General features: G+C 39.2%; 1 protein-coding gene across 6 annotated transcripts in view; it reads right to left on the bottom strand.

The window, feature by feature from the left end:
• DGKI (diacylglycerol kinase iota) overlaps positions 1 to 19,414 on the bottom strand; it is a 199,444-nt gene that overhangs the window by 113,480 nt on the left and 66,550 nt on the right. For all 6 annotated transcript variants that reach the window (XM_059472537.1, XM_059472541.1, XM_059472540.1 and 3 more), the window contains exons 2-3: positions 10,153 to 10,261; positions 560 to 655 (exon numbers count right to left, since the gene is read on the bottom strand). In XM_059472537.1, coding sequence (XP_059328520.1) covers positions 560 to 655; positions 10,153 to 10,261 — 205 coding nt within the window. The remainder of the gene's footprint in view (positions 1 to 559; positions 656 to 10,152; positions 10,262 to 19,414) is intronic.

The following is a 19,414-nucleotide window of genomic DNA, read 5'->3' as shown; positions in this document are numbered from 1 at the left end:
GGATCTGAGATCACTCCAATGAAATGCTTCCACAGACAGCAGAAAAGCTACAATAGGAAAAAGCTAACCTTGAATATTCCCAAACAGGAGAAGGTAAACACTCAAATATATGAGTGCACTCATTGCTGGGGAGTGAATTCAAGAGTTTGGAAAATTCAGTTCAAACCCTTGCAGTGATTAAAATTGCAGAAATTTGATGAGACCCTCTGCTCACAGGCTGCAACAAGTGATATATTTGTGTATATTTTCATGTAAAATAGACTAGTGTCTTTTAATATTCCTGAAACACCTCAGTATTCTACTCTTTTTTTTCCCTTACCATGTTAGTGAAGCTGTTCATTACATACATTCTCACTGTGTAAATAATCTGGGTCAATCAAAACTGGTTTGGGCTTTTTTCCTGAAGCAATAAAGTCTTGACCAGAAGCCTTTTGCCCTTTTTGCTCTCCTTTTGGAACTCGGGCAAACAATTCAAGCTCTCAAGCGACTGAGCACTGCATCAGTCTGAAGCCAGGCTTGTTACCTCAGAAAAAGGAAAAGAAATCCAAAAATAACTCACTGAGAATTTGACTTGGCAGCTCTCCTCCCCCAGGTAGCAGAGGTCCCCAGAAACATTTGTCTCTAGCCACAGATGCTCTCCATTCACAGCATTTTCCTGGGAAAAAGAAATAGTTATTAATCTATTTTGTTAAATTCAGCTATATGAGCATACAGGGAAAAAATTTGATGATTTGATGTTCAACAAATTTAGAAAACTAAAATAAACTAAGAAAAGAGGCCAAACAAAACCCAACTACCACACCACCAGGTATTTCTTTGGTTTCCTACAACACAAAGCCATAGCATACAATAGCATTACACTGGCTGACCATCCCAGCTTAAAAGATGCTGACAATACAATGATGTGTCACCAATCTGAACACACTTCAGTTAAATTTTGCTGATGTTCTTCCCACATGCTGCATAGCTTAACTGGGAATTCAGGTTTCATAATCATGTAATGTGCACAGAATTTTAAAGAAACAGAAAATCGAGAGAGATTTTAAAAAAAACACCACTAATGAACATTCAATGGGAGAAACAAAAAAATTTGAGAACTAGGCACAGGAGTAAAAAACAACATACTGACTATACCTTTAGGATGATAGGACAAATTAGACTAGGGAAAATGCTTTTTTTTTTAAATAGCTGGGTCAACACTCTATTTGTGAATATCTCAATAAATCATTACACTACCAAGAGAGACTAGATTTGAACATTATACCTGAAAGAATAACACATTAATCTGAGAATGCTCTGAAAGAAAGAATCTACCTGGCACACTGACAGCTAGGAGTGATCAACATCTAATATCATAGGCTAACATCTAACTTTGTCTTGACAGTCTCATTTGACCAAATTTGTACCTTGTTTCTATGCAAATTCTTGTTCTGGAGAGATTTGATTGTAGGCAGACTGTGGGTTCCACTTGCTTGTAATCCTGATGTGACTAAAAAGCCTGAAAGTCAACTGTACGCTACTTAAGCAAAGTGAATAAATAGGAATCCTGTTCAGCCAGAATTAGAGCATGATAGAAAATGCTTTGACAGTCTGACATTTGCTTCCCACACTGCAGAAGTCAGAAATGATGATGCTCACCAAACAGATGGCGTCCGACAGCAGGATGCTCCGAAATAGCCATCTTGGAGAAAATAATTTATTTAAAATACCACTGTCAGTTTCAAAGTGATAAAATGAGATAGCTTCTCTTGATATGTTGATTTCTTAGGTAATGCAGGAAAGCAGAAGTAACAAAATCCTTTTCCTTCTGGAGCGCATCCACAACAGCCAGGACTAGGCAAGAGTGCACATGGTGGGGCTACCCCAACCATGGTGTTCACTTCCAATAAAACTAGAGGACAAGACCAACACTGGTTGTTTTTGGTGACAGATTTAACTGTCTGCAGGTCTTTATCAGAAATGCTCTAATTCCCAGAGCACAATAGTTTGGGTAAGGATTTTCAACATTTTTATAATGCAAAATAATTTCTAAGAACTTGCACTAGCTTAAGAAATTTTTCAAGCCTTTCTTAAGGGATACATTATTCAGATTGTAAACTCCATCCCCCATGTGTGTCCTTATATTGCAGTTGTTTTGTCTTCAGTAGCAGAATACAAGCTCACCAAAAAGTGCTTGACCTGAACAGATTCTCTGCTGACAAAACAGTGTCAACTCAACATTATAACCCAGAGGTAAATCACAGAGGATATAAAAAATTTCTTAGCAAAGACCAACTCTGAAAGCTAAATAGGAAAGCACACAGCTCTGGGACAGAATTTTTAACAAGGAATAAAAAAATCATATTAAAAAATAGATTAACCGCCCCTTAATTTGGACCAGGTCCACATAATTTGCCATCAGGATTTCTAAAGATAAAGTGGCCTATTTCCATAACCTGATTTAGACTGTTTGTTCTCTATTGTTCCAGATTATATCAGAGATTTACTTGTCTAACTTTACATCACCATGTAAATAAAATTAGTTAGTAGTCTACAAGGACGACCTTCAAGTTCATGTTATTATAGAGTTCTAATACGACTAGGCAATAAAAATGTAAATAACCTGATCTGGTATGAGTGGCACACCTCCAGACACCTGCAGCCACAGAAAATTTCACAGCACTGCGTGTGAAAACTCTCCATCTCAATTCCAGCAAATGGACTTTTGGAAAATCTTTCATCCTGAATCAGAGCAAAAAACTGAGACTGAGCAAGATGAAATGCCCTCCCTCAAAATTCTTTCCTTCTCAGTTAATTCTTCTCAATAAGATCAAAGGGAATTATTTTAACTTCACTGTTTTAAATTTTACAAGGCTCTGTAAATTTGTGTAAGATATTCTCTTGCCACTTATGAAAATCATGATATAGTCAAAGGAAGTGCTGTGACCTTTTGTAAGCCAATTTTTTATTCACTTCTGACAGAAAACTTAGAAAAAAAAAAAACGATACATTTCTTTTAAGAATTTTGACTCCAACAAGACAGTATTTTCTACTCTAAAATTTACAGGCAATATTCCACAGCATGCTGGACAAAAGGGCACTCATGCCCACCTACCAACACAAAAGCTGACAGAGGTCCCTGGAACAAGCTCCTATCACCTCTAGGATGATATCCTGTTTAATGCAAAGATTAACCACAGTAAACGTTCTACCACCTGTATATTTTGACACAGCCTTTTCTTTTTCCATAAAAAGTTCGCTAGTTTGGTTTATTTTGTACTTGATGTCTTTATGTTGGCTTTAGTATTTAATGGCTTTTAAAGAAGCAGCTGCTCTCTTTCTGTCCCTGAAGACACAGACACCAGTCTCATGCTCTTGCCATTTTCCTCATGTTGACTCTGTGGCTGTAAAGCTACACATAAAATCAGTTCAGCTACTGGAAAATAAATAGATATGTTATTGTGGCATTCACATTTTCTGGAAAAATCCCTTTGCCCAGGATTTTTCTCCTGGGAAACTGAGAAGCCTCAGAGAAAAAGGAAAAAAGTAATTATCTGATTTGCTTCTCCTGTGTTTTGCTCCTTTGGAATGGGTTTGGAGATTGTTTACCCACAGGTGATTTTTTCATTGGTTTCTGGTGTGAGTTGTTTTCACTCATTGGCCAACTGGGACCAAGCTGCGTCAGGACTCTGGAGAGAGTCATGAGTTTTCATTATCTCTTTAGCCTTCTGAAAGTATCCTTTATGTATTCTTTAGTATAGTTTAGTTTAGTATTCTTTAATATAATATAGTATTATAAAATAATAAATTAGCCTTCTGAGAACATGGAGTCAGATCCATCATTCCTTCCTGCCATGGGGGACCCAGCAAATACAATATCTTATTAACCAAATCAGCTAGACAAAATGACTCACCCTGTGACCACATAACTTTGGATCTGACACAAAGAGTGGTGGGTTAAAGATGGCTTCAGTGGAACTGATGATTTTGGTGCCATCTCAGCTGACCCGTCAAATCATATTTTTGGGCTGACAGGTTTTGCTCTGACTTGCTATGTGGAAAATGGATACTGTCCATCATTGTGAATAAAACAGCAATGACTGTGGCCTAATAAAGAAAACTCTGAACTCTCTCTCCTCTCTAGCTTCCCAGCCTTCACAAGTGTCCTGGGAAGAAAAAGAGCCCCTGCTCAGTGAAGTGGAGGCAGCAGTGCTTTCCTGGCAGCCTGGCTCACAGGGAACACACCATCTCAATATCTCTCCATCTCACAGGTGGAGACCTCCCACCTGATTGCTCCTTATCCATTACCACCTCAATAGCAAACAAAAATAATTTCAGTATAGCGAACATTCCTTGCATACAAAACAAATACCACACACAATCCCCCCTGAAGTGGAAGAGAAATAAGAATTCAAGGATCAGGAGTTTGGGAGCCATGTAATTGCATGCATGTGTTCGTGACTTGTGCACATTTCACTGATTGAACTGGATTTCTTCAAGCTTTCCAGCATAGTAAATGACAGAGCAAGAGCTACCATTTTACTAACACCCACCACTATCTCCACACCTCACTGTTCTTCAGACTGCAGTCAGCATGGTTTCAAAAGCAATGAAGATAAACCTGGCTGTTTTAATTTGCCACATCAAGCAGCTGTACTTATTCAGCCAAACAAATAAACCAGTCAGCCCAATCTTCTAGTTCAAAAGGGCTGTAACTCCAATTGTAACAGGAGGATTGGAACTCTCCTCCACTCCTGCTATGACTGACATTCTGCAAAAAATTATTTGAGAAAAATCTCTAAAATAAATCAGTAAGAAAAATTTCCCTTTGTTAACACTCTAGCAAGAGAGAAGAATATCCTTGCAGATATGCATTTGGGTGATACTTATGATTAGTGTAAAATCAGGGGTCATCAATCCAAACTTAATTAAATATATTTGTAAGCAAAAATTATTAATTTTGGCCCTTTTCTTTATGAAATTACTATTGAGTAGGAAAAAATTTGTTTGGATGTCTCTTTCCCAAAGATCTTACTGTTATGTTTGGATTATGTTTCACCCTTAACTCTGAAATTTCAGAGTTTGCAATATTCGTGTTGCAAACAGGAACAGTACCTCAATTATTTTTCTGTTGATATATATTCTCAATTTTAACTCTATATTAGCACATTTTAATTTAGGAATATTTTTCACATAGAGGTCACCTATTCCTTAATTATTGCAAGTGGACATAGAGCAAAATAAAACAGCATAGGGATATGTTTCTCCTTTCCCCCACCATGCTTTCCAACATCTCTGCATCAATTGCCTTTTGAGATTCCCCTAAGCTCCAGCTAAGAGATCACCTGTATACAGAAATAAAATGAAAACATTTGTTTTTATAGAGCAGCAATGTTCAGATGCTATCAACAGAGATGATGATTCCCTATGTCCTCATGAACCACTGCTTTGGCTGATAGCAGTTGCACTGCAGCAACAAGAAAAAGAATACATGCTTTCTAGATGGGCACCTTCTGCAAAATCACTGCAGCCTCTACACCACTGGAAAAATACAAAGATATGGCTACGATCCTGAGACCTCTTTTCTCTTTAGAGCTCTCTGGAAAGAATATAAAAATCTCAAACCTTCATGAAAAAGAAGCAGCAAAGTGGAACTACTGATCCAGAACACAGCACTTCAAGTGTCAACTGCACACAAAAATTCAGCAATTTTTAAATATGCATGGGGCTTCCACTCATCACTGCCTAATTTGAACTAGAATTCCTATCACCTCTTCATCTTTTTATGTGACTAATGGATTACCCTGGGATTCTCCTTCTGTCATGAGAGCATATAAATATAAACATCTCTTTTCAACTGAATGCTTAATTCCCAATTACAAAACTTAGCCTTGAAGACCCTCTAATGGAAGAGAAGTCCATACCCTTCAGTGTAAAAGTTAGCATAGCTTTTAGGAAGTTATGATGCAGAAGCCAAACCATTAATGGGGAAAAGAAATAAATTTATCTAGAATGAGGGAAATGTTTCATCATATGTAAAACATGTGCTACTGTATTAACACATACACAAATTATCCAAGCTTTAGTATATCATTAACATCATTAGGCACTTCCTAACACTTACTGTCCATCAAAGTAAACAGACAGAACTACTGATTAGTGCCAAAAAGGCACAGAATATAATGCAACAGACTCCTTTGAAAGTCACATTCACTAATTTTAAATACCTCACTGATATAGGTCACTTCATGTCTATTTGTCTCGTCAATACCCCAATCAGTTTATCTACAAGGATGTTATGGAAGGTGGTGTCAAAAGCCTTGCGAAAGTCAACACAATAGTCTCCCCTCATCTACCAAGCCAGTCATTTAATCTGTTAGGCTGGTCAGGCACAATCTCCCCTCCATAAATCAATGCTGAATACTCTCAGTCATTTCTTATTCTTAATATTTTTGGAAATTACTTCCAGAAGGATTTGCTCCATAACCTTCACAGAAATCAGGGTAAGACTGATTAGCCAGGCATTCCCTGGATACTCCTAATCCCTCTTGAAGGCAGAATGGACATTTGCTTCGTTGCAGTCCTCAGGAACATTCTCTGACCATCATGACCATTCAAAGACACCAGACTGTCCTAGCAGTGATGTCAGCCAGCTCCCTCAGCACCTTTATGTGCAACCCATCAGGTCCCACTGACTTCTGTGTGTTCAGTCTAAGTATTCCCTAACCTGATCACCCTCCAAAAAATTAGGTTTTCTTTTTTTCAGACCCTGCTATCAGTGACCTGGGACTGCTGAAGGCAGCTCTTACCAGCAAAAATGGAGGTGAAAATAAAAAAGGGACTGAGCAATTCAGGTTTTCCATGTCCTTTGTCACCATGTTCTCTGCCCTATTCAGCAGCAGCCTAACATTTTTCCTGCTCTCCCTATCACTGTTGATTTGCCTACAGAAACCATTCCTGCTACCTTTCATGTTCCTCTAAGATTTTACACTAGAGGAGATCTGGCTTTCCTTACTCCATCCATGAGGAATCAGGTAGTGCCTTGTACAATCTTCCTGACCTAAGCCTTCTTCCACATATTGCCAAATGCCATTTTTTCAACTTCTACTATGACACACAGTATTCTGTTCTTGTTAAGACCTAAAAGATCTCTGGCTTTGTCTTTTATGCCCATAATTTATGGTATAAATGGTAATATTTCTCCTCTGAAAACATTCAACTTCTACCTAGAGGACTCCAATTGTGCATTCACAGAGCACAAAGCATAGATCAGTCAAGAAAAAATGCACTATGAAAAAAGAAAGATTTGGGAATGTTCAATGCTCCACTATTCTAGTGGCTGTCAATAGTTTTGTTGGCCCCATAGAAAGCAAGAGCTAGAAGGCAGTAGTTAAAAGAAAATTACAGGAAGACTTTGTGTACAAGCTTATGGTTATAATCCTTGGTAGAAAAGGGCAACAGAAAAATACACAAAGACCTGGATCCTCAAAGGTACACAGGCATTGTATGAGGTGGCTCAGTGTGTACTCACTTGAGAATCTGGGCTAGAATTACCTGCTTTATTATTTAACACTTGGGAGTGATGTCTGAAATGAAGGTGTGTGGGAGAAAGGGATAGGCATAAACATATCCCAGGGGCAGCCATTTAGGTCAATTCCTTGTTGGTAAGACATTCCCAGGCACTCCCTTCTGATTATAACACCTACTCCACACACTGTATTCTGTATGGCCCTGGTGTGAAAAGAGAACCTTAAATTATACAGCAAAGCTACAAGTTAACTTGAACTAAGTGTAAGAAATGTGATGAAACTGGACATTTTAAAGTATTTTAGGGAAAAGAAACCTCAGGGAACAGAGACAGTGGCAACAACAATAGTAAAGAATTCTGAGGAGTTTAGTGCAAAAAGTCTTAGGGGACATAAGAATCATCACCTCTGTTTTACACCTAGAGAGGCTGATGTACTGAGAGGAAAAACAAATCCTCTGAGCTCGCTCATGAGGTAGAGTGACAGAGCAGAGAATGGAAACCCACTATTTGACTCAGTGCCCTGTTCACAGGTCCAGCTGATAATGGCAAATCACCTGAAAGGAGTTCTCAAAAATGGAGACAATGGTCAGGGAATTCTTTCCAGTTATTACTGTGAAGACTGTAGTAGAAAATATTTCCTCCCTTTTAAGTCAAGAGACAATTTATGCTCATGTCACTGAGACTTTGGAAAGATCACCCATCATGTGTCCTTGGAGGATCATCCACAGAAATACTGAAAAGGAGGATGACCTATATGAGGATACAACACACACTGATCAATGCTGCCTTCCAGTGATTAAATACAAAAACTTCTTGTCTGGCTCTGACACATCAACTGAAATATCTTTTTACTCTACCAAATATACCTCTGAACTTAATTTAAAACTTAGGGGTTTTTCTTGTTGAAATTCACTATATATTCAAAACCTTTGGTCCACTTCAACCTCCCCACATGTCCCAACCTTACTTCCATCACACCTCAGATTTGAGAAATATCTTTTTCCCTTTTACCAGTTACTACAGGTGGTTAGTTCAGTCTCCTCCCAACCACAGATGTCTCCCACTCACTATCATGTCCCTCTCCCCACATGACACAGAGTAGCCTCCCTTCTCCAATCAAAGTGTGAAGTAAAGCAGCAATAACAGCTGGGAGGCTGCAAACAGCTAAGAAATTGAACTGACCAAAAATCTAAACCATAACCATGGAAGTAAACTACAAAAAAACCACACACAATTAAAACCCAAAATATTTAATCAATGTTCACCAACTTATAGCAGCTCCTGTTGTATTTATGTATAGGGATCACATGAGGTAAAAGGAGTAATCACCATGGAATCATGGATCACTGTGGTAAAGGAGTAGCAGACAATTGGCTGAGGAAGGGCAAGCTGTGCTTGTTGGACTTGGGGTTCAGAGAGGGATTTTTGGCAGGGATTGTTTTTTTTTTCTAAGTACAGTTTTCAAAGGTGTTTAATTTAGATGATGTGCTTAACCCTTCACTTATGCGAGTGATCTTTCAGATTTCTACTGAACAGCAGTGATGATTCACAACAGGCATTTTTACTGCCTTGCTGAATCAGCACCTGGGTTTGCTGGAATGAAGGAACAAGGTATTCTCCAAAGCACTTCCAAGAGGATTCTATGCAAGCTTTCAAACTGCAGACCCTCATAGTGAATATAATCCAGCTTCCTGCAACTCAGCCTGCAAAATTTCATCCCTTTAAACTCTGAGTGCAATTCCTGGAGTTCAAGAACAGCAGGCAATCTAGAAATCAATTCTGTTTTGATATAGGGAACAAAGATAAACATAAGCCATATTCATCAGAACAGAAGTTATCTTCAACTAAAAGCTGCTTGGGTGGCTGGTGCCTTGATAATGCAATGTATCAACCTCTTTACCAACACCAAGTTTAAAGTCTTCACTATGTTTTGCTTTAATTGAGACATTTTGTGACCTGCTGGCTTATGCTCATCTTTTTAGCTCTTACCAGTGCATAACCACATGGAAGGTGTGTGGGGATGGGTCAGGGGAGGTACAGACTTGCACTAGCAAACACAGAGAGGGTGGCCAAACCCTGGAACAGTCTCCCTAGAGAGGGGGTTGATACCCCATGCTTGCCAGTTTAAAAGAGATTTGGACGATGCCTTTAACAATCTTCTTTAACTTTTGGCCAGCCCTAGAGTGACTCAGCCCAGAAACAGAAGAGGGGTGGAAACATTGTCTCCATGTCTACACACTAGCTTGGCCCCAGAAGAAATCTCATCATACCTACAAAGAGCTGTAACCAAAGATTCCAATTACCTACTCTGCAGATGCAGACAACCTGATGTGTGTCTTCAGCCTTAAATTTTGGCCCATCAAACAGAGGCACAAAACCCTGCTGTGCAAAAATTAGATCAACTTTTGTCAAGAAGAGGGTGGGAGAATGTAACCGGCTTCCAAGCTGGAAAATCTGTCCTTTTTTGCTCAAGTCCCCACAAGTTTTCCTGTCTCTGCCTCATGCTTCAGCTCATAATAAAAGCATATTCCTAATAACTAGCACTAATTCTGATAGCAACAGGATGTCTTATTTTGATTTAAGGATGGAGAGAGCAACAACTAGAGACTCTGCTCAAATTAACTGCCAACAAACCAAACACCTACAGTCCACTCTAAGGCTGCTCTTGGTTCCTTCACAGGTCCATTGGTGACTGGAATGTTGAGGGTATGCACAGGAGCCAAGTGCTGGAGGCCTGACCTGGAGATTGCTTTCCTGCAAATTGAAAAGAAAAAGACAAATAAATTGAGTGTATCTATAACAAATATATCTATCCAACATAACTACCCAACATCCTCCCCAGCCTCCTCCAGAAATCAGAAGAGGCAGCAACGCATTTCATTTCAGCTTCAGTGAAATGGTGCTTGAATGCCATCTCCTGCTAAAGCAGTTTAGAAAAAGAATAAAGCAACCTGATCACTGGAAATTACTGTTTAATGGAGATCAATTACTCAGCTGGCACTAAGCTGAAATATCAAATCCAGTGGACTATCTGTGGTTATGTTTGCCAGCATTAGTGGAGTCCTCATGTGTTTCACCTATTCCTTACACACCAACTAGATCTGTCAAATCAATTTATGCATAATTCCAAATATCATTCATAGGAGAGACAAAATATGAGTTCATACAAAGAATCAAACCCTTTTTGCTTTTACTCAGTTTATTGGCTGGAAAAAGTCATCCATTCAGCATCCAACTACAGAAAACAAGACATGGGAACACCACCAGAAAGGAAGTTTTAAACTGCTACCTTCTTCGATCATATCACAACCCCTCAAGGAATTACAGCTTCTACCCACTTATATTTCTATTTCAGTCCTTTCTTTCTGGTCCAAAGTGATTTTTACAGCTCTTGAGGCATAGATGTAACCTTCCTCAGAAGGGACAGGTGGTGGCCAGAAACACTCCTGAAGCTGGCTCCACAGTGCTGAGGGGACATCCCCCCTGCCTGTCTCCCTTCAGACACCCAGCCCTGACAGAGCTGCCTCCACCAGTGAGCCTTCATCAGGTGGAAGCACAGAATGCTGCCAATACAAAGCTCAGCTGCACCTGAACAGTCAATTTCCTACAGCTCCCCAACACTATTGCATTGTAGGTATTAGAACCTGATGGTAGTGGCCAAAATAATCTCACAGCTTCAGCTGCAGTGATTCAGAAGAGGAAAAATATCATCTCAGAGAGAGATCTCCCTTTGTAAGCCAAACACACACATCCCCCACAAAGTGAGATGACAGGCTGTTTGTGTAAAGTGCATTTTTGTGATACCGCTCCCACAGCGCTGCAGCTGTTTATAGCATCTCCTAATCTTACCACTGTCCCAAGGCAATAAAGGTCAATTGAGCCAGTGGAGACAATCCAGGTCAGCCATATGCTAAATAAATCTTTTCATTGTCCTGAAAATATACAGTGCAATATATATCTGCAGTAAAGAAGCTTGGAAGCCTCGCTGTTCACAGTGCATGGCTGGAAAAATCAAGGAAACCAAAGCATAATCTCTTAAACCCCTTCTCTTGTGAGCTGCATGAACAACTCAGAACACTAACATCAGTCTCTGATCATCCAATATCCTCTTTCTACTAAATGTGGGCAAGACTTTGACATTAAAGTTCTTTTTTTTCCAAGATATTTTGCATTTGATAAAAAGGGGAAGGAGCCCAAGAAGAATACTTTTACCATCTGGCAATATATCAGGAGGGAACAATTTAGCAAGAAAGATTTTATGGCAAATATATATAAGCACAACATAAGCTACACATCTCAATAACTGGATTAAAGCCTTAGAGAAATAAGCTACAAGAAACTAAAGAAATATTTTTAAAATATATTTTCAAGAAAACTTCCCAATATTTGGTAGCTTCTTTCAATGCTGTTTTCAGTATCAATGTAGTTATTCAGGCTTCCTAAACACAGGAGAACATTCTTGTGTCTATTTGTGGTTCATAACATCTTCGTTTATTTGGGTGGAAACAGGGCAGTATCACTTCTTCCACTCTGCATCACTGACAGGGGTAAAGCAAACCTACTTAGGCCTGTCCTCACAACAGGGGAAGGTAAATATGTGTAATGAGTGCTTGCAGACATCTCAGCACCGAGCCTCAGATACTATTTCAAGTCAGAATTAGAGATGTGCAAGCCTCCCACAGAAGAACCTGACACTTGGCCCACATTTCTTGAAGAGGAAGTTGAGGCTGATGAGCCTTTTTGGGGGAGACCTGGCACAGTTTTGTGCCAACAGCCTGCCCTTCCTCTGTGTGCCAAGCTGGATTTATGGTTTGTCTGGAAAGTATACATACACAAAACACAGGCATGACAATAACACCTTTTTTTTTCCCGATCTGTTTTAACGTAAGTCTTAAAATGATCTCAGGGACTGCACACTTGCATGAGCCAGCTAGAAGTGACCCTTAAGCACAGGAACAAGCTAAAAAATGTCTACTTTTGCAGTATTTTGTCAGAATTTTCTCTCAGAGCGAAGAGAGACAAAGTGTCAAAGCACACTGTATGCACTGCAGAAGCCTTTCCATGAAAAAAGGAGGGCAAGCTAAAGAGCAAACACATGGCCTTCTAATAAATGTAGACAGACAAGAGACAGGAAAAAGGGGGAAAGGGAAGGTAGCATGAATCTGATAGCAGAGCAGATGCTGAGTATCCAGGTGAACATATCTCATATTACTCTGACAAATTACACCACCTGGCACTTTTCCAAAGCCAAGGTAACACGATTGGCTTTTAGTTATCTTTCCCAGAAATTTCATCTCCACTGGGCTGAGTGCATGAATGAAAACACGGGCTTGACAGTCAGCCTTTCCCATAGAAGTAATCACTCTTCCCTGATAAGAGACAGACAGAAAAAGTGAATCTGTGGCCTCCTCATATATTGCATTCTTCAGACTATGAAGAGCACAACTTTGCTAAAATGGGCAAACCAGTTGCTGATGTAGTAACCAACAGCTAGGAAATATTTCATAATAAATAATGAGCTGTACTTGGATAACTACATTTTCACATCCAGAAATCAGTTATTTGTAGTAGATCTTATTATTGACTTAGCTAATACACCACCATTGAGAGCAGGCATGGGTACACATAAATGCCTATGTCACTAAATACACAACTAACAAAAACATCTGATACTAATTCCATAGTTGATACCACTGAGGAAATTCTTTAACTGTCTTGAAAACCAAAAGCAATCAGACATTCAAGTACACTGACTTTTTTTTATTTTTTGAAAGCATTACATTTGCATTTTGCTGGAAAGTCAAGCGAGACTCAACCTACTTATTAGATCAAAGGATACATATTTGAGCTTATACCCCAGCCTCTGGCTTTATTGAGCGTTTTCTCCCACTGAAGGCATATAAATATCCTCCAATGAGTTCCTCAGGCTGAACAATTTTACCTGAACCTTCAGAGAGCACAACAATTAGTCAATAGTATGCAACTTACTTAAGTGCTAGCAAAAAAACTATTTGGAATAGAAAGAGTAAGTTACTGTTGCATGTGATTAATTGACAGCTTTGACTGTCAATTTAGTTGTCATTGGTGTTGGAGTTGCTGCCCCTCCAAGGCTGGGGTTATCATCCTTCTTTGTACATGAGCATTACCATTGGGGTAGTCTCTCAGCTGCAAAGTTGAAAGAACATAACAATGCAGAGAGACTGGTTCCCACAGATCCTATGGCTAGGACACCTGCCAGGAAAGATGTTTTTACCTAGATATTTACAGAGAGAGGGACAATCATTTCTATAACGATGTTTAAGTTACAATAGCTCTGAATTTCTTTGAATATTCAATGTGGGTAAACTGTACACCTGCCAGCCTTCAGCTTTGCCAACTATAGCTTTAAAAGCCCTGTACAAGGCCAGACAGCACCTGTATGCTGTATGAACAAATTATATGTTCCTGTGTTTATTTGGAGGTGGCTTTCACTCCTGAAATTGGTGCTTATAAATGTTATAAACAAAATGTACTGGCTAATCTGTGGCATTATTTAAGTTTTCCCCATGCATCTCTGCTGACTGCACCAGGATCCTGAAACCCATTGTTCCCAGCTTGCCTTCTGGGCACGTATTTTCCTCATTTTTAGCTGACTACTGGGCAGTGATTATTTCACTGCAACATCGATTCCCAGATTTTTTGCTTTTGCTGTGAAAGGAGCCAACTTCAGCCAAATTAAATAATCTGTCTGGTGCACCAACCCATTCCTGACAGCAGCCAGTAGCAGGTGTTCAGAGAAGCACTGGCACAAATTGGGTGATCCTTCCCCTGATATACTCCAGTCATAGTTTCCAGTAATCAGTAGTTTAAGGACTTCCTGAGCTGGAGGCTGCTTCCAGACCTTTGCACTTAATAGCCTGTAATGGCTTTTTACTCTAGGAATGTGTTGGTCCTTCCCTGAATCCATTTATAGTCTTGGTCTCCACAGCAGTCTATGTAATAAGCTCTGCAATTTAATTATGGGCAATGTAAAGTACTTCCTTCTGTCTGTTTTTAAAATCCTGTCTGATAATTCAATTTCTGTATCCTATTGTAAGTAACAGCAAGTAATCACTTGCCTCTCTACACCTTCTGTGATTTTATGAATCTGTTGATATACCCCTTTAATCACCACAACCCCAAGTGGAAGCACCCTAGACTACTTAGACTTCTGCTGATCCTGAATCTGTTCTATCTTTATCAATCTGTAGCTCAGTTATGGGAGTTTTTGATGTACAATTGCCAGAACTAGAAAAAAAATTCAACATCTGGCTGCACCCAAGTGGTGGAGTCATCACACTTTCTGCATTGTTCTCTTTAATTATCCAAAGGTCTCTTTCCTGAGTGTTAATTGATAATAGGAGGTCCAAACTTGATAGCTTTTTAATCCTGCGTGTGCATTATTTTGCCTTCACCAATCTCACATTTCGACTGCAATCTGCCTCAGAGTCATTCAGCATCATGAGAGCCTTCTGAAAATTTCTGCAATCAGCCCATGCCCACTCTAATTGTGCAAACCAATCTTTACTCCCTTTCATTTTGCTTCCAGTGAGCAGCACTGCTCCCATCACAGGTTGCCAGTGGTCCTCACCAGTAAACACCTAGGTAAACCCTGAGCATCACCTTATTGCTTGATACACTTAAACGGTTGCTTACATGAGGCCTTCCACCCCTGGTTCTGTACCAAAAGCTGTTTCTTTTACCCCATCAAAGCTTTCTGGAAGCCCACAAGGGCTCCCCTTGGTCAGACCACCCCAGGCCACAGGCCTCATGCCTCTGTCACAGCAACCTCTACAAGATTCACAGGTGCTAGTATGGAGAAAGCTGTGCTGGCTCTCCTCCAGCACATCACATTCAGCAGTGCATTTACTAATTCTGCATCTTAGCAGCAGCTTTAGAGTTTCTCTGATTAAAACTTGCCGCTGGGTCGCCCCATCAGTTTCCCTGTGCCCACTCCTTTAGGAGCAGAGCTCACTTAACAGAGGATTTATAAAGCTCTCTCAGCAGTTTCTTATTTGAATTCCACCAGAATACATAGCAAAAATCAAACCTTAGTGATTAGTTATTGCCCCTTTTGTGGTCCTAAGTCTCTTACATTAACCTTTCCATTTTCCCCAGGTTTATCTGCACAAGTAGCAGCTCAGCCTAGGACACTCTCAAGCACTCACAGCAATCAACATTGATGCAAAAAATTCAATTAGCACAAAAAGAAACAGACCTTTCAAAAGTCCTCATGAAATGCTTTCCTATGCATCTGCCACTCCCTGCTGCCCAGGGAACCAGTGTATAGAAAAGCCAAGATTTGGGTAATTTCCCAGCCAGTCAACATCCACATCATCAACACCCCAAACAAAGCTTTCCTGCATCTCTCTCCACCCCTCATCACACAGAGCTGTCTGAAAAAAGGTGCATGGAAGCTGGCACATATCCATGAAACACTGCAGCTCTAGGCAGTTTTGCTCTCAGCCTCAAGCCCAGCCTTGCTATAGCTGGAGCAGCTCATGGTCCACTAGAGACTGACCTGAAGAAAGTGAAAATAATTCCCACTAGCACAATCTTCCCAAGGGCCTCCAACAGCAACCACAGAGCTGTAACAGTGCATCAACTCCCTGGTAAGTTCTGCTAGGAACATTTGGATCTACCACATCAATAAACACTTTATTCAGCTTGTACTGAGCAGGTGCAAGACCAAACAGAGCCAACAAGCCTTCCAACAAAAGGAATTATGAGGCAAAGCAAAGGGAGCAGAAAAGAACTGCAGAAAGTTGGATCAGGGTAACAGAGGAAATGCCTCTATTACACAATTATGTCTTTTCTGCATCAACACTGCAGTTCACAGGCATTTCTGTATCATGCCCATTCTTCAAAAGGAAGCCTTTTGGTATTCTTGCCCCTCAAATTCTGGGTACAAGAATGGCAGGTTACTTTTCCTATCCCAAAAGAATAAAATGGATTTATGAAACAGGTTGTGTGTTACAAGAGGCATTCACAAGTTGTGACATGAATATGTCTGCAGTTTCTTCAGTGTAGACATGCAAATCATCACTGCCCTGCAGTTATTCTTGGAGCTTGATTTAGTGTCAAAACAGTGCAAGTCCAAATGCCAAAGATCTCTACTATATATTTTTTCTCTTCTCTGCTTCACTTGACCAGTAGGCATATATTAAGCACCAAATTTTACCTTTTGGAAAGCAATTTATGGTTTCAATTTAATCCTGAACTGTGCTAAATTATTCAACCCCTTAAATCTTATCTTCCATCAGGAGTTCATCTTCTCAGAAGACAGAGAAAGCACACAGTTTTGTGTCAGCTCCTATCAAGGTGACCAATATATCTTGTCCCAGATCTATAAGTCACTTCAGAGTCTCTATTGCACTAAAATCAGGGTGACTTTGTTCCTGCATGCCTTCATTGGCCAGGCCCTGGATCAAGCTCATTTCCCTGGAAATTGTAACAATCCTCATCTGCAATGTAAAAACTGAATATGGCTCAGATTCAGGAAGTGGATAATTGATAAGATAATTATAAGAAAAAGTCAAAGTCATGAAAAATTCTCTCTGAGCTCCTATCAGAGCAATGGTTAGCACCCATTTCTTCCTTCTCACCTGCTCACTTCAGGGTTTTTTTACCTTTACTCCTAATTTATTCTCTAGGCTTCTTAGCAAATAGGATAAAACATGAAGGAGACTTACAGTACAAGGCAATGAAATTTTAGGAGCAAGAGGATTTCTCCCAATATTTTGTTTAAAATTTCTGAAAAGATATGTACAAATAGGGTGCTTCCTCTTGCCACAAAAAGTGACAGGCCTTGGAGGACTCCTCATAGTAACAGAAATGCCAGCATTAAGTTTCCTGAGGAGGAAAGGGTAAAAAGTGATACAGTTGGTGATGCAATAAAGATGAAGAGTATTCTCTATTCCTCTAATTTACTGAGAAAGAGACTAAAAGAGGGGCCTAGGAAAGCTGGAGATAAAAAAGACACAAGAGCTTTCTTGAACTGATTTATTTTGATTTATATTTGCTTCAGTCAAAATCAATTTGTTTCAGAAAAGAGTTTAAATTTTTTCTAGCCTTTAGCTTTTAAAGCTGTGAATATATTAGATCTGGAAAAGACCTTTTAGGTCACAATATCCAGTCAACTCTATTTCAGGCAAACTTATCATATGTGTGAATTCACAAAGTTAAAGACCCATTTCAAATCTAGCCTGGTTGTAGCTTCTTTATTATTCCTTCTGACAAGCCATGCTAGATCTCCACTCTTTCATCATCAAAATCCTTTTTTATTTTTGTAATTTCCATCCAATATTCATGCCCCTGCACAATCTTCCTTAAATTCATATAATTAGGATTTTCACATTTCATCCAAAGAGTTAAAGTTGAACTGACAACCAATGATTTTTTATGATGCTTCTACAGAATAAAAGGCAGCTGAAAGTTTTGATCCAGAAATCTTTAAACCTTTGGACCAAAATCCTTTGAGTGAGTTTATGTAGGGCAGAGATGTGCAGAGGGAGTTAGAAGCTCACATTTCAAAGATTCTGGAATCAATCGAGTAACCAAGATGATAAAATTTAATCACTGTCTTTCCAAGCAAACAACAAGAAATGCTCTAGGGAACTGTGAGCATAAATGATTTCCAGCTGCATCACAGACTGGACAGCAGCATTAGAGAAGATGGATACATTTTTTTACTATTTCAGAAAGCAAAAGAAGTCTGAATGGGAATCATTTTCATACATTTCATCCAGACAAAAATCATGGGATATGCAGGACCTGCAATCTGCAGTTCAAGTATAGACAAATCATGGTGATAGCAAATTGGATAGACATGACTATGTTATAATTGTGATTTTTTTTTTTAAATAATATTCCAAAAAAAAAGAAAAGAATGCAGATATTCTATGTTATCACTCTGCCAACCAGATTTAAAAAAAAATCAAGCTCTTTTTTTCAGGGTACTTCTTGGTGGCATCAATCAATATTCATTTGATCTGGAAGATAAAGAGAAGGAAAACAAAACAAGACAGGGAGGAAGGGAGGAATTTAGAGCAGCATTTAAGCATTAGCCTTGGAAATGTTTTTTGCCATTCAGATGCTAGCACATGCTTTCTAAAATAACTTAATTTAAGGTAATTTCTATATCAGACCAGGATCCTTTGTTGGCATAAGCTATTTACACAAGCTGAAATGTCATTATGAGTCAAGGACTATATAGCCTCACATAAACTATATAAGAAACTACTATGTTTGTCTTCTTTTCTACAAATCCAATGTGTGCCTTGCAGTTTTGCACTGTAAGCTTCAGATAGTTGTTTCAAATATGGATTTTTTGGAACCTTTCCATGCCAATGAATCATTAAGTGTTCTTTCCTTTCCTTGTGTAGGATCTTTTCCTTGAAAATGGAAAGACCAAAAATTGTGATTGTCCATTTCCACATTTTTCCCAGTATAAGCTTTCATTTAGCATGCAAGTGTCTCATAGGGGTTAAAAATGAAAGTATTTCATTTCTGAGTATGCAAACAAAAATTGACAAGTTAATGGAGATTCATACTCACTAGACAAAAGAAAAATAATTTCACAGTTTGTAGACAGTGGATTTACGAAAAAAAGAAATATTATAGGAGATGCCAGAACAAATTTATTACCAAGTATTGATATAAGAATCTAATCTTCTTCCTTCCAGATATATAAATACCTAAGACTCAAGGAAAAACCCAGAATAAAAGCAAGCTTTAAAACAATCCAAAACAACCATTTTTTCATTACAAAAGATTTTGCAAGCACACAGGATGGAGAAATACCCTCTCTTCTTAAAAGTAAGACTTTGACACTACAAACACAGAGTCTAGAGAGCAGATCAGGGAAGGGAGTTCAGGCTTTGCCTGCAT

The sequence above is a fragment of the Ammospiza nelsoni genome, chromosome 5 (genome assembly GCF_027579445.1).
Source record: "Ammospiza nelsoni isolate bAmmNel1 chromosome 5, bAmmNel1.pri, whole genome shotgun sequence".
In the NCBI taxonomy this organism is placed as follows: domain Eukaryota; kingdom Metazoa; phylum Chordata; class Aves; order Passeriformes; family Passerellidae; genus Ammospiza; species Ammospiza nelsoni.
This window is presented reverse-complemented; position numbering and strand designations above follow the sequence as displayed.